Source organism: Neoarius graeffei, chromosome 4 (assembly GCF_027579695.1).
Source record: "Neoarius graeffei isolate fNeoGra1 chromosome 4, fNeoGra1.pri, whole genome shotgun sequence".
NCBI classification, from domain to species: domain Eukaryota; kingdom Metazoa; phylum Chordata; class Actinopteri; order Siluriformes; family Ariidae; genus Neoarius; species Neoarius graeffei.
In genome coordinates, this window is record NC_083572.1 from 8390702 (window position 1) to 8405928 (window position 15227).

The 15227-nt window shown below is 41.6% G+C and overlaps 1 protein-coding gene across 3 annotated transcripts; it reads right to left on the bottom strand.

Moving 5' to 3' along the window:
* Positions 1–4160: 4160 nt before the first annotated feature.
* LOC132884291 (PI-PLC X domain-containing protein 1-like) lies at positions 4161–15004 on the bottom strand. 3 transcript variants are annotated; one of them, XM_060918119.1, is made up of 7 exons: positions 14717–15004; positions 14474–14610; positions 13052–13180; positions 12206–12361; positions 11944–12124; positions 11517–11559; positions 8451–9203 (listed from the first exon to the last, which is right to left on the bottom strand). In XM_060918119.1, exons 1-7 carry the CDS (start codon positions 14820–14822, stop codon positions 8999–9001), a joined length of 957 nt encoding a protein of 318 aa, XP_060774102.1. In that variant the 5' UTR covers positions 14823–15004; the 3' UTR covers positions 8451–8998. The 3 variants fall into 3 exon arrangements, with proteins under 3 accessions (XP_060774104.1, XP_060774102.1, XP_060774103.1); XM_060918121.1 differs by lacking the exons at positions 8451–9203; positions 11517–11559 and adding an exon at positions 4161–4337 and having other exon boundaries at positions 14717–15003; XM_060918120.1 differs by lacking the exon at positions 8451–9203 and having other exon boundaries at positions 10946–11559; positions 14717–15001.
* Positions 15005–15227: the final 223 nt, after the last annotated feature.

Consider the following 15227-nt stretch of genomic DNA (forward strand, 5'->3'; position numbering starts at 1 on the left):
GTGAATATTTCCCCACAGATCTCAAACCAGTGAAACTGGATTAAAATGTAGATTCAGAATACTCTATTGCTTCCATGCTGGGGTTAAAAAAAAAAAAAGAAAAAAGGGTCAATTAAAAAGTGTATGAAATTTGACTTTTTTTATTTAGCAAGTTAATAAACCTGTAAAAACTGGAGCAACATGCAACACAGGTTAACATGGAATAGACTTTCCTTTAGATTTTTCTTTCAAAACAGCTGAATCTTTGAGGTAAACTTGCAGACAGATGCACGGATATTTTACTGGCATTCAGTTTTAATGGCACAGATGACATACATGATATTAAATGATGAAGTGGGTCCTAATTTTGAGGCATCCACAACACTTTTGTTGCAAAAAAAATCCATTTTGCAGTCAATTTGCCATTTTTGCCATTACGTTTAAGCCAACATTGAACGTACTGAGCTTTAGCTTTCACCATTTTATGGAGTAAAAGAGTGAAACTCATGTAATTATGTAGGTATGTACTTATAAGATTAAGGACCGGTTGCAGTCTGGACCCACCGAAGTCTCCTCAGAGTTTTCAAGGTTATTTCAAGTCAGTTTGGTTCATAGCCATGATAACTAAATAACTTTTATTCAATGTTAATAGTCTGGATCATCTGTTGACAGTTGATCTGCAGGTTTTACTAAAATCTTGAGTCATCTCATTACACATTATATATTCCAACAGACTCAAATCCATTGACCTTTGGATCAATCAATGGACAGTCCAGTTTCTGTATTCAAACAGATTGGTGGTAGTGAAGCATTAGGGCACTTTGACACGAGCAGACGTCCAGTACAGAGGCTCGGGCATGGCCATGTGCTTAAGACATATCGGGCAAGTCTGCTTCATCCACAACCACTCCTCTATACACTGAAACAGAAAGAACACAATGCACTGTGTCACATCTGTAGAGCACATGCATATGGCCTAAAGCATGGTTCTGGGTTAACTGTCTAAATGTGCTTATATTCACATTTGATCACTTTATATAGTGATTAATTGCTGTTGTATTCTTGGCATTTCAATAAATAGTGCTTGTGTCCCGACCTGATGTCACAGAAGACATTTCTAGAACAGTCACGGTGGAGTTTAGTAGGTGCAGATCTTTCAAATTTTAAATAATAACCATCAGGTTATGCTGCTAGCTTCGAAAAACAAAAGAGAACAAGTTGCTTTTGACACTCACCATTTTAACAAGAAATTCAACTGATAATTAAAGGACACACTGGTGCAAACAGTCGATGCGAACATTCCAAAAAGCACCACAGTTACGGCAGAGACGCATCAGAAATAGGACTACAGTAGGAGTCCCATTTCTGTCCTCCAAGGTACAATCTACAGTAATGTACCCCTTAGGGCTCATTATTGGACCTCAAGGTGGTTAATACCACTTGACCTCAAGGTCAAGAGGTATTAGATTAGATTAGATAAAACTTTATTGATCCCTTTGGAAAGTGCCTTGTGCTGCTTTGCATCTAGTTTGATGGTTCCATCAGGCCCTTGAATCACTTACAATAAAGAAAAAAAAGTTGAAGCTTTGGAATCTGGTATGTGTGAGTGAAGTGTACAGATGAAGAGGTGAGAAAGTTGGAGGAACTAAAACACTAAAGCGCCGCTGCATCTCTCTCTTGAAATCAAGATGGTAGCAAGACCTAAATCTCACTGCATCATCATCATCATCACTACATGTGATGAAAGGAGTTTAAACTAAAGTAAAAAGGCAAGCTGGAGCCTATCCCAGCTGACTACGGGCGAGAGGCGGGGTACACCCTGGACAAGTCGCCAGGTCATCACAGGGCTGACACATAGACACAGACAACCATTCACACTCACATTCACACCTACAGTCAATTTAGAGTCACCAGTTAACCTAACCTGCATGTCTTTGGACTGTGGGGGAAACCGGAGCACCCGGAGGAAACCCACGCGGACACGGGGAGAACATGCAAACTCCGCACAGAAAGGCCCTCGCTGGCCACGGGGCTCGAACCCGGACCTTCTTGCTGTGAGGCGACAGCGCTAACCACTACACCACCGTGCTGGAGATAACATGTTAGGGATAAAGATTATATGCAAGATGTTATGTGATTGTACTTTATTCCGACACCTCTGTTCCTATTAGTGTCTCTTTTATGGATTATATTTTCTTTGCTATAAATTAATGCTTAATCTTATTCAATTGTATTTCCATGAAACATAACCCTTATCCTTTTACTGCTTGTGTTTTCATTTACGCTTGAGTATTCATTGCAAATCTTGCCAAAAAAAAAAAGAGGTCACAATATATACAAACAGTACAAACGTTTTTGTAGCCAGGGATCCCTGAAACTATGAAATTAATTCCATGGACCCCTACAGTATCGATTTATTTCATGAAAATGATTAAAATGTTTTAAAGGATATTTTTGGAGTCTGGGAATTTTCAATTCCTGAAATTCCCACTGAGAGAACACATTAGGTCTGAGTTGACTTTGGAGCTTGGACCCCTAAATATAATGAATTTGAGAATGTGATATTGTGATTTCCAACACTGTAATAAAAACAAAGAACTTTGGGGATATACAGAGTGCTGTGCAAAAGTCTTTGGCACATGTAAAGAAATGCTAGAGACCAAAATGGCTTAAAAATAATGGAATGAAATGTTTCACCATTAAAAAAAAAAAAAAATCTATAAACAGTAATCAGTAAGCCAGAATAAATGAAACAGTCAATATTTGGTGTGAGATGACCCTTTGCTTTAAAAAAACAAACAAACAAACAGTAGTCTCAGGTCTCAGAGTGCCGTTTTATAAGGAAATGAGCTGTAGGTTTTACTGAGCATCTTACAGAACCAGCCACAGTTCTTCTGGACACTTGCTTCTTCATTTTGCCCCAAAACCCAGCAGCCTTCATTACGTTTTCTTTTTTAATCTGAAAAGTGCTCTCTTATGGAATATGCTGCTTCAATACAATTTTTTTTCCTGTAACATTTAATTTTGTGCTGGAAAAAAAAATGCACATTGGGAACTCGAAAATGTTTTTATAATGTTCTGATTGGATAATGTAGAAGTCATAAAATAGAAACCTAGAACAAAGTTTGTATGGAAAAAAAATGGGGGGGGGGCAAAGACTTTTGCACAGTACTGTATAATATACTTAACTGCTGAAAAAGTTAATGCTGGCTAAAACAGAAAGGTGTCAGCATTAACTTTCTCAGCAGTTTGTGCTACAGTAGTTCTGGATTGGATCATATGGGCTAGCTTTCGTGCCCCCATGTGAATCAATGAGCCTTTGACACCCATGACCCTGTCGCCGGTTCACCGGTTGTCCTTTGGATCCTTGGATCACTTTTAGTAGGTACTAACCACTGCATACCAGGAACACCCCACAAGATGTGCCTTTTTTGTTTTTCGAGATGCTCAGACCCAGTCATCTAGCCATCACAATTTGGCTCTTGTCAAAGTCATTCAGATCCTTACGTTTGCCCATTTTTCCTGCTTCCAACACATCAACTTCAAGAACTGATTGTTCTCTTGCTGCCTAATACAGGTATATCACAGCCCTTGACAGGTGTCATTGTAATGAGATAATCAATGCTATTCCCTTCACCTGTCAGTGGTTTTAATGTTAGAAGTCTCCTACCTCACTGTGAAAGCGGTGTGAGCAGTGCAGTTCCCGGATGGTTCCTCCTCTTCTACACAGATCATCATGGCAAATCAGACACATGCTGTCTGCGTCACTCTGCAACACACACCACTATATCTGTCAAGCCCTGGTCAAGTTCATGGTCCTTCTATAAGCACTACATCTGTATCAATCACTTATCAGCAACACAGCTACAGAGCTTAGAGAAGGGAGTTCTGAATCTTTTCAGCAAGTCAAATCAGAGTCGACTCTGAAACAGTTCACTGAGATTTCTTTTTTGATATTTTGATGGTTCTTCTTTGCCGAATGGCTAAAATTGCTCCATGAAATCTTATTTCCATTTTTCTTGATAACTGATCACTTTCCATATTCTTGACTCCATACAATAGACATACATCTTCAACAAGCTCCTCTGCTTCATGAACACTTCATACACACTCACTAGTGATATAACGTTGCGGCTCCTGAAGCATCTTTGCTTTTCCGGGTCGTGAAGTAAGTTTGGGGTGGCTGATGGCCGTCTCTCACGTTTGGGTTCGTTCTCCTGGTCCTGGGTTTGGTCATGCTGAGGTTCAGGACCCTTCCTCGTTTCAGCACCTTTGAGCCGGTGCCTCGTGCCAACTGGGCTTGGAGCCATGGTAGCCACATGCAGGTATGTCAGATGAGTCAAATGCGTAGCACTCAGCTGAGAATGAGAGACACAAGGGAACACAAGGATTACATTAAACTACAGTATATGACAAAGTTTAACTATTTGAAAAAAAACCCTGCTTGTATTTTAATTCAAGTTTTGTCACACCACATGATTTTAAACACGAATTGAGACATCAGGAAATTTGAAATAAAAATACAAGATTATAATTGTATACAGTAGGAGCCAAACATCTGAAACCACAATGAAAGTCTAGGATTGACTGACTGATTTATTAATTAGAAACAGCACAATTTTTCAGTCACTATTTATACTTCGCGCCAGTTAATGTTTATTTTATTGTTGCATGGCAACACGTTCTGTTGTCTGGAACAATGTGGCTAAATAAACACCCATGCCACAGGGCCAGGGGGCAGTAACCAGGAAAGTTTGCGATTCCTGTCAATTCATCAAAATAGTAAATGCAGACATTTCTCGGCGGCACGGTGGTGTAGTGGTTAGCGCTGTCGCCTCACAGCAAGAAGGTCCGGGTTCGAGCCCCGTGGCCGGCGAGGGCCTTTCTGTGCGGAGTTTGCATGTTCTCCCCGTGTCCGCGTGGGTTTCCTCCGGGTGCTCCGGTTTCCCCCACAGTCCAAAGACATGCAGGTTAGGTTAACTGGTGACTCTACATTGACCGTAGGTGTGAGTGTGAATGGTTGTCTGTGTCTATGTGTCAGCCCTGTGATGACCTGGCGACTTGTCCAGGGTGTACCCCGCCTTTCGCCCGTAGTCAGCTGGGATAGGCTCCAGCTTGCCTGCGACCCTGTAGAAGGATAAAGCGGCTACAGATAATGAGATGAGATGAGATGAGATATTTATCATAATGATTGCTTTATATAAAAGGTCAGATTTTCCTCATGCTTCATCTCTTCTACTGAAGCATGTCTCCACATGACACACTAATGAATTTGGTCTAAAATGGATCACCAGGTTTTACACAGCTCGCCTGCACACTGTCATTAAAGCAAAAAAAAAAAAAAAGGGGACGTAGCAAATACTAAGAAAGTCTGAAATTCATGTAAATATTTTGAAGAGTCTACTTTTAATTCAGGTTGTTGCCCGTTCCTCAAGGTGAAACTGCTCCAACTCCTTCAAGTTAGATGGGTTGTGTTGGTGTACAGCAACCTTCAAATTGTGCCACAGATTCTCAATTGGATTGAGGTCTGGGCTTTGATTAGGCCATTCCAAGGCATTTAAATGTTTTCCTTTAAACCACTCCAGTGTAGCTTTAGCAGTATGTTTAGGGTCATTGTCCTGCTGGAACGTGAACCTTCGTCCCAGTCTCAAACCTCTGGCTGACTCAAACAGGTTTTCCTCCAGAATTGCCCTGTATTTAGTGCAGTGGCGGCTGCTGGTTTTTAAAACAGGGGAAGCCCATTTTATGCATTCATCGTAAAACCTGTAGGCCGGATATCAAAGCATAGAAAGGTGTGCCCCATTAGCATAGTGAACTAGATAACCCTACCTAGTGGCAGAAAGTATTTTTGCTTGTACATTTCATGTTATAGTCTGGCTTGCCAGGCTAGTGCCTCATATCCTTAATCAAAAATATCAAACATCCAAAAATCACTGGCTATTCAACGAAGAGCCTTGAACATCATATCCTGATATGCAACACAGAGTCTTTAACACAACACCCAGCTGTGCAACACATCCTTGAACATCTTCTGCAACGCAGTCTGGAAATTCATAACCAGGTAGGCTATGCAACACACAGAACCTTGAATATTATACCCAGGTATAACCTATAACACAGAGCCCACCATTCTCTTAACATTACTGAACAATATACACACTTCAGATTCATGAACATGAACACTATTTGTACACAAATTCTGCCCGCCGCTCCTTTTCCAGAAAATGGTCTGTGACCCTGTCATACCAGCTGGTTGTGCTTTCCAGAGACTTCACCAATTTCTGTTAGCAGCTAGCACTGCAGATCCCAATAAGGCTCAAGCTAGCCTACAACCAGATTGAACTACAAATGAAATAAACGAGTGAATTCACGAATGATCAAACTGATAGAATGGATGAAAGTTAACGGAGCACAACGAGTAATATTTACATTTATTTACAGAGTAATGTACAGAGACATCAATGAGAAGAAACGTTTATATGAAAAGAAATTCGGACAGCACTTTGGCACACGACTACACTTTCTCGACATCCGCTAGGGACTGACTGATCATACTTCCGTGTTCCTCGCCGAAGTACCGCCCTCCTCATGTCTTTCAAACACTACCTCCAATAATCCTTTATCAGCCCGGCTTCTTGTCCCTCCCACTGTCTCGTTTAGTCCCAGAGAAGCCCGGCTTCCCTGGAAGTGACGATTTTGTTGATTTTAACCAATAACAACTAGCCGAAATTGGCTGTTCAGAGCCGTCTCGTAGACTGCAACGGACACCCGGCTGCCAGTCAGTGTTGCCAGATACTGCTGACGTTTTCCATCCCAAAATATGTTCAAAACCCGCCAAAATGCACTTAAAACCGCCCAATCTGGCAAAACTGCTGCCAGTCCATAGAGCCCATTGAAATAAGAAAGGTTACAGCCTGGCAGCAAAGGTGATTCTCACAGTGAACTGCAAGTTCGTCAGACATCACTCAAATAAGTTACAGGATAGTTATGAACATAAATACAATCTTGGGCATATATTATGTTATGCAAGTTATTGTTTTAATGAGAATTCAACGTCGTAGACGCCACAGTTTGGGGAGAGAATTTTAGGGGAAGCTTGGCTTCCCTTGTTTTCTCTGAGAAATCGCCCCTGATTTAGTGCCATCCATCTTCCACTCAGTCCTGACCAGCTTTCCTGTCCTTGCAGATGAAAAATATCCCCACAGCATGATGCTGCCCCCACCATGCTTCACTGTAAGAATGGTGTTCTCAGGGTATTGGGTTTGCGCCACACATAGCATTTCCCATGATGGCCAAAAAGATAATTTTAGTCTCATTTGACCAGAGAATCTTCTTCCATGTGTTTGGGGAGTCTGCCACATGCTGTTGGGCAAACTCCAAACGTGTTTTCTTAAGCAATGACTTTTTTTCTGGCCACTCTTCCATAAAGCCCCACTCTGTGGAGTGTACAGCTTAAAGTGGTCCTATGGACAGATACTCCCATCTCCGCTGTGGATCTTTGCAGCTCCTTCAACGTTATCTTTGGTGTCTTTGTTGCATCTCTGATTAATGCCCTCCTTGCCCGGTCTGTGAGTTTTGCTGGGCGGGGCCTTCTCGTCAGGTTTGTAGCGGTGACATGTTGTTTCCATTTTGCTATAATGGATTTAATGGTGCTCCATGGGATATTCAAAGTGTGGAATATGTCTCTGACCTGTTTGGAGGCTCCTTGGTTTTCATGTTGCTTGCTTAGTAGTGTTGCAGAGTCAGGGTCCTTCCAGAACAGGTTGATTTATACAGACATTATGTGACAGATCCTGTGAGACACTTTGATTGCACACAAGTGGATCTTAAATCAACTAATTATGTGACTTATGAAGTGAATTGGTTGGACCAGCTCTTATTTAGGGCTTTCATATGAAAGGGGGTGAATACCTATGCACACTCCAGATTTCTGTTTTTTCATCTTAATTATTGTTTGTGTCACAATAAAAAAAAAAACACCAAAGTGCACCTTTAAAGTGGTAGGCATGTTGTGTAAATCAAATGGTGCTAACCGTCCAAAAATCCATTTTAATTCCAGCTTGTAATGCGACAAAACAGGACAAACACCAAGGGGGATGAATACTTTTGCAAGACACTGTACACACAAAAAAAATGCCATAAAAACTATAATATAAAGTTCCATTTTGGAATATTAAACCTGCTTTTGCACAGAGTTATTTTTATGAACATGAAATTGAAACCTGTAATGGAGCAACAGGTTTACCATGAAACGAAAACCGGTGTTTAATGATTCCTGAAATTCAATCCCGAGTTTAGCTTTTTGTTCAACTAGATAAATAGAAAAACTTTGATTCCACTCGGGTTAAAAAAAAAAGGCATAAAAACTATTAAAAAAACTATGGCAAAATTTTTTTAAAATGTTAATAAAAAATAAAAATTAAATATATTAATAGAACATAACACAGATATATAATTGTTTTCAACTGCTTTCTTTAGCACTAACTGCGTAACATCTAATCTAATATCCAGTGTTATCCTCTTGTCCACTTTGTAAATCAGAAGTCATGAATTGTGCTCTACAGTAAAATTTAGACATATTGATTGTCAAATGAATACAAAAGTTTAAAACGTAAATACTTTCTCGAAGTTATACACTTATAATATATCTACTGTGTATAGCTGCTAACCGGACACGGAAGTGAAGTTCTGCGATTGGCCAGTGAAACACTCGGCCTGGGGAGACCCAACCCTCTTTTCCTCTTAGCCTCCTTTTCCTCGTCCTCATCCTCTGTGCTCTCCTGCTCTCCTTCTTCAGCAGGCCATTCGATGAAAAGTTCCTCCTCATCCTCTTTCTCCATGATCATTCAGAAATAGTTCTAGATTTCTTCAAACTGGTGTAAGAAGTGCAAGCAGGAAGAAGCAGGCAACTCAGGCTTCCTCTCTATCTATCCACTCGTCTCTAGAGTGCCTTAATAAGACCCTGTAATGAGATCCATCTGGCTCTCCTCAGCCATCTGTCTGCTCTGTGGCTTTAAGCCTAATGCAACAGTGCATGGTACACAGGAGCAGCGCAGGCGCAACCGACTACCTGTGAATCCCTAAATAATCTATTTATCAGGAAGAGAAGAGAAGGGTCAAAAGAGGACGGAGAAAGTCTTAAATCCACCTCGAAGTATCTAGTCTGTCGCTCAGGTCGTGATGCTTCTAGAAACTTGATGTACGGTATACTCCAGTTCTGTGATCTGAAAGCAACAAGTAAGCAACAAACAATTAGTCTCCAAGTCAGCAGCTATCTGTTGTATTCCTGTTCCGACATTCAATTTTCCCCCGAAACTTTACGCTCACCAGTAAACCAGGCTATTAGTCACCCTGTTAACATGTTAACATTACGACAGTTAATTTTTCTTACTGCAGCTTTAAAAGCAGACGGCCTTTCGATTTCAGAAAATCGGTCAAATTTAGTTCCCTCTGAAATTTGGTCATTGTGATATGTTTATTTTTGTAATATCTAAAAAAACAACCCAGGCCATTCTGTGGCTGGGAAGTTATTTAATTTGAGGGGCAAATTCCCTAGCAAATAATGTGCATGAAATCGTTTACTCACGCAGTCAAGCAGACAGAGGAAGTCCGTGTGCGCATGCGCACGCTTACGTTAGTCATCGTCGTCTTCATCTTTAAGGTTTTACGGCAGCTGGCATCCACAGTGTTGCATTACTGCCATCTACAGGTTTACTTTGATCGTGCACTAACAGTTCCATCATTCTGTCGCTAAACGAACAGCTGATCACACCGAGGTGCTCGCTGAGCGCCGATATTTATTAGTTTGGTCCTGCGTTTCCTTTCCTTCGTATATAACATGACGTCTTTTCTTCTCGCTTTCCGTTACTGTAGTCGGTCTTTCACGTTTCATTCGCGGCCTCCGTTTTTTCTCCCGTTTCAAATTTGTATCCCACAATGCCTTGCGCGAAAGTGGAAAGCCCACCTCTTGAATTGGGTCATGGTGAAGCAGGAAAAAATAGCGGAGAATTTAGGGCCATGCGGCCTTAAATTCATTAATTGTTCTATTTTTTAAAAAACTAATAAAATTGGAAGTCTGTGATTCGAATTCAGTAGCTTTCGGTCCATTACAATCAAATAACTGGGTGTCGGGAAAATTCTTTTTATGACCTACACTTGAAAAATCTGAAAGGCAGCCTACCTTTAAAGATTATTTGCAGAGCTGCACTGAGCCCCTCCCTCTCCAAAAAAAAAAAAACCTCAAACATCCTTATTTTGATTTTGTACAGTATAGTACCAATACTACAATACTATACTGTTTGAATTTCAGTTGCTCAAAAGTTCAGGGTCTCCTGTGTCATATTTTGCGCTTCATAATATGGCTCGGTCATGCGATGAGAAAATATTAGAGGATATTTCTATGTCATTTAGAAAGGGAGATTAAACTCACGAATAATATTTTAGCAAACATTAGACCTATTTGACTGTGAATTACATTTCTATGTCTTTGACATTTTGTCCGAAGGGGATGCTTTTGCACTTTCGTCTTACTAAATTAGTCCAATTAGCAATAATCGATTATGATTTTAGAACAGAAAGAACACCAGGGAAATTTAATGAATTTCTTTGACACATAGATTTTGACAGGTTCCATCAAAACTCTGCCTTATTTAATATCATAACATCCAAATCTTTAAAATGTATTGCGATTTACAAACAAAAGTGCTTTGCAATTCACCTCAAGGTGGCACTATTTCACTTCACCACTGATTTAGACAGTGCTAAACACATACATGAACATACACATCCATCCATCCATTGTCTGTAGCCGCTTATCCTGTCCTACAGGGTCGCAGGCAAGCTGGAGCCTATCCCAGCTGACTACGGGCGAAAGGCGGGGTACACCCTGGACAAGTCGCCAGGTCATCACAGGGCTGACACATAGACACAGACAACCATTCACACTCACATTCACACCTACGGTCAATTTAGAGTCACCAGTTAACCTAACCTGCATGTCTTTGGACTGTGGGGGAAACCGGAGCACCCGGAGGAAACCCACACGGACACGGGGAGAACATGCAAACTCCGCACAGAAAGGCCCTCGCCAGCCGTTGGGCTCAAACCCGGGACCTTCTTGCTGTGAGGCAACAGTGCTAACCACTACACCACCGTGCCGCCCATATGCATCCATAGACATACAAATAATTTATTTTGTGAATCATCAACTGTACAAACGTCTCTTAAAGATGTGCTGTACAACCGGGCATGGTTGCTTTTTTCCAAAACAGGAAGCAGAACACTAAAGGACTGAATTCAAGTCTTGATGCAAAAGTGCATCGTTTTTCTCTCCTCGGTCATCATTTCAGAGTTCTGCATTGAGTCCAATAACAATCTCGCAGAATTCGCTTCTTGAAATCCCGACAAAGTCTGTGCAGATGATATTGACGGACGTTTTCCGGGAGCCAGGGTGCTGCTTTTTGACCCAGTCCATGAGTACAGTGTAGGCCTGGAGCGTCATGCTCTTCATGGACTGTGTGAGATGGCAGAGGACGTACCTGGTGTCTTCAGTGAGGTTTAGACCAGCCATGAAGAAACCATCTGATGGATGCCAAAGCAACATATATACATACATACATGCATATAAGATCAGATGAGGAATATTGAGGAATTTTAAAAAAGAATACGTTAAATTGGCAAAAGTTTTCAGTCAAATGGAGTCATGGTTCCTAAAGTTGGGTCTGTAAAGCATAGCAAGTGGATTGTCAATTTTTCCAATTTTGTTATCGTGATGGAAATCCCAACCCAGTATTATCAAGGTTAAATTTATTATCAAGATTTTATAGTTATTAGTTAGTTCAATAGTCGATTGAATCGAATCAGTTCAATCCAAACCTGTTTTTCCAAGCTTCTCAAAATGATTTTTGGGTGATTTCTGGATACATTAATTCATTTTTATATCAAATAAACCTGAACCCATCTTACCTGGTCTTCCTGTCTTCTTCTTTTGCTCCAGGTATGAAATGACCAGGTTTGGGTCTGACTTATTGGCCCACCAGTAATCCCACGCTGGCCAAAGTTCCTCGTGCCCAGACCCAGAAGGATCAGCGTAGGAGAGAATCACCTGATAACCGTGAGCCCAACACGCTCCGAGAGAAGGAGTTTCCTGAGACATGACACAGCTAAGTAAGGAGGTAAAAAAAAAACCCGACCCATTTTAGTACTTTGAGAAAATACAGCTGCTTACCGATTTGGGGCAGAGTTTCTTGCTAAAGAGTTGCATCAAAAAGTCAATCAGGTTGTTGTGCTGCTCAGGGTTCACATCATCAAAAGCAGACAGAGCAACGATCACGACTTCTTTAGTGTGACGCTCTAACCAGTGCGTGACATCAGTGAGCGCCTCCTGAGAAAATATCATTTATCAGGGAGTGAGGTGTAAAGAACTCAGGGGGTACGCCGTAACAGGAAAATAATCAACTACAAGCTGCAAGGTGGTGTGACGTGTTTTATTCCACCTATACCACAGAAATTTAAAAGTCAGTTTCAGAGACAAATTAAAAATATATTCATGAAACACGCATACTTTTCATTCACGTCACTAGTTCCCTTTAACGTTATGGAATGTTAGATAAATAAGCTAGTTACAGAAGCGATAAACACTCATTCCCTCACGAACCTCTTTTTTTCTTAAAATTGATCCAGAAATGCAGCTTGTCCTGTGACCTCACAAGCACAAACTCCAGTGTCCTGAAGATTTCCCATGTCTGAAAACTTTGAAGACACTGGAGACTCCTTCCAAACGGCTAAATAAGCATCTCATAGAAAATTTGTTAACGAACTTTTTTATTCATCTTAGATTATGGAGCTAGTCTGCCATACCGTGACTGAATTGTTATTACATAAACGAGAATGTATTAAAATGAGTGTATTGATATTGATATCAACCTGTGATTTGTCTTTCAGTCCTAACTACTGTCAGGGCTGCTGTAAAAGAAAATTAATCAACACCTGACGAATCAGATTTGAGAATTCAACAGCGCTGTGGTACAGTAGAATGTGTAATGATATATGACTGGTTAATGGCGATATTCACCTTTACAGTAATTAGAGAGTATAATCCATGCGCAAAGTAAAACTTCTGGCTTGGATCTTCCGTCTTGTGAGCGATCCTTAGGTCAAGAAATCGAATTCCTGAATCCAGCTGACTGGAAATGGTCAGCTCCTGAAAATTAAAGAAAAGTGGAAAAAAAAGTGGTGCATTTTATTTTCCTTGTCACTGCGATGCTACCATCAAGGTTAGACTACATCGTTTGTACATTTAGCATGCACACTATCCAGCCAAAAGTATATGGACACCCGACCATCGCCCACATATGTGGTTCATCCCCAAAGTTTGTTTGTTTTATCTGTAACTGCTTATCCCGTGCGGGGTCACGTGGGGCAATCCCAGCTGACCATGGGAGAGAGGTAGAGTACACCCTGGACAAGTCGCCAGCTCATCACAGGGCTGACACACACAGAGACACAAACAACCACCAATTAACCTAACCTGCATGTCTTTGGACCATGGGAGGAAACCCACGCAGATGACATACAAACTCCACACAGAAAGGCCCTCGTTGGCCGCTGGGTTCGAACCGAGAACCTTCTTGCTGTGAGGCGACAGTGCTAACCACTACACCACCGTGCCACCCCATCCCCAAAGTTAAAAGCACATAATTGTATATATAGAATGCCTTTGCATGCTGTAGCAAAATTACATTTTCCTTTCAATGGAACTAAACAGCATGGTGGTGTAGTGGTTAGGTCCTGGGTTCGAGCCCAGCGGCCGGCGAGGGCCTTTCTGTGCGGAGTTTGCATGTTCTCCCCGTGTCCGCATGGGTTTCCTCCGGGTGCTCCGGTTTCCCCCACAGTCCAAAGACATGCAGGTTAGGTTAACTGGTGACTCTAAATTGACCGTAGGTGTGAATGTGAGTGTGAATGGTTGTCTGTGTCAGCCCTGCGATGACCTGGCGACTTGTCCAGGGTGTACCCTGCCTCTCGCCCATAGTCAGCTGGGATAGGCTCCAGCTTGCCTGCGACCCTGTAGGACAGGATAAAGCAGCGAGAGATAATGGATGGATGGATGGATGGATGGAACTAAACCTGTTCCAGCATGACAATGCTGCTGTGCACAAAGCACAAGGCTGGAGTAGAAGAACTCGAATGTCCTGCACAGAACCCGTTTGCAAAGAACTGGAACACCAACGGCACCCCAGACCTCCAAACCAAACAGCAGTGCCTGATCTCACGAATGAACACAAATCTAGTGGAAAGCCTTCCCAGAAGAGCGGAGCTTATTATAACAGCAAAGAAGGGACTAGATCTGGAATGAGATCTCGGACATATAGTTGTGATGGTCAGATAGTGTGTCTTTTACCTGGGAAGCTGCAAGTGGTGGACAGAGCAGAACTTTGTCCTAAAAGAAGCACACTAAAGGCGTAAACGATGTGATAGTTTGGTGCACACATTTTACCTGAGTGGTGGCCCACTTCTTTATACACGGCCTCATGACACAGGGTACAACGTGGTCCAGTACGGTCAGTATCCAAGGCTCGGAACTCAGGACTGGACTGTGCTGGTCCAGACAGTATGTCATGGTATCATGACTACCTGAAAGAAAACAGGTCCAGGTCTATGTTAAGTTTAAAAAAAAAAAAAATAATAATAATAATAAAATAAACAAGATTATGATGGCTCATGATGACGTGTCCTATACCAGGTATCGCGAGATCCCACAGAGGAACACTGAGGAGCTGAGTAGGAAGCTGAGACATCCAGTCTGCACATCTGGAAATCAGCTGAGATCTGCACACATCTGTCATCTGTTTGTTTTTGTTATGGAAGCAACTTTACGAAAACGTTATCATCATAACGAGGAATAAACCCAGCATAATGTCGCAATTCAGTGTTTGAGAGGCAGTGTGTGTGTGTGACCCGGATGAAGGAAGCGAAACCACAGCACAGTCACAAGAACTTCAACTTCCTTTCTGCTTTCGTGTGCGCGTGACTGCGTTTTGTTTTGGATCGCAAGCCCGCAGTGATTTTTTCCACGCATGCGCTTTGTGGTTTCCCCAAAAGTGAATTTATGTAATTTTATTTCAGCAGAATGAAACTCACTTTCAGCTAAAGCAACCTTGATCAGGATAAACTCGTTATCAAAGATGAATGAATGCGGTAAACCCACAACATTGTTGTTGTTGTTGTTGTGTCCTGAGGCTATTTCAGCC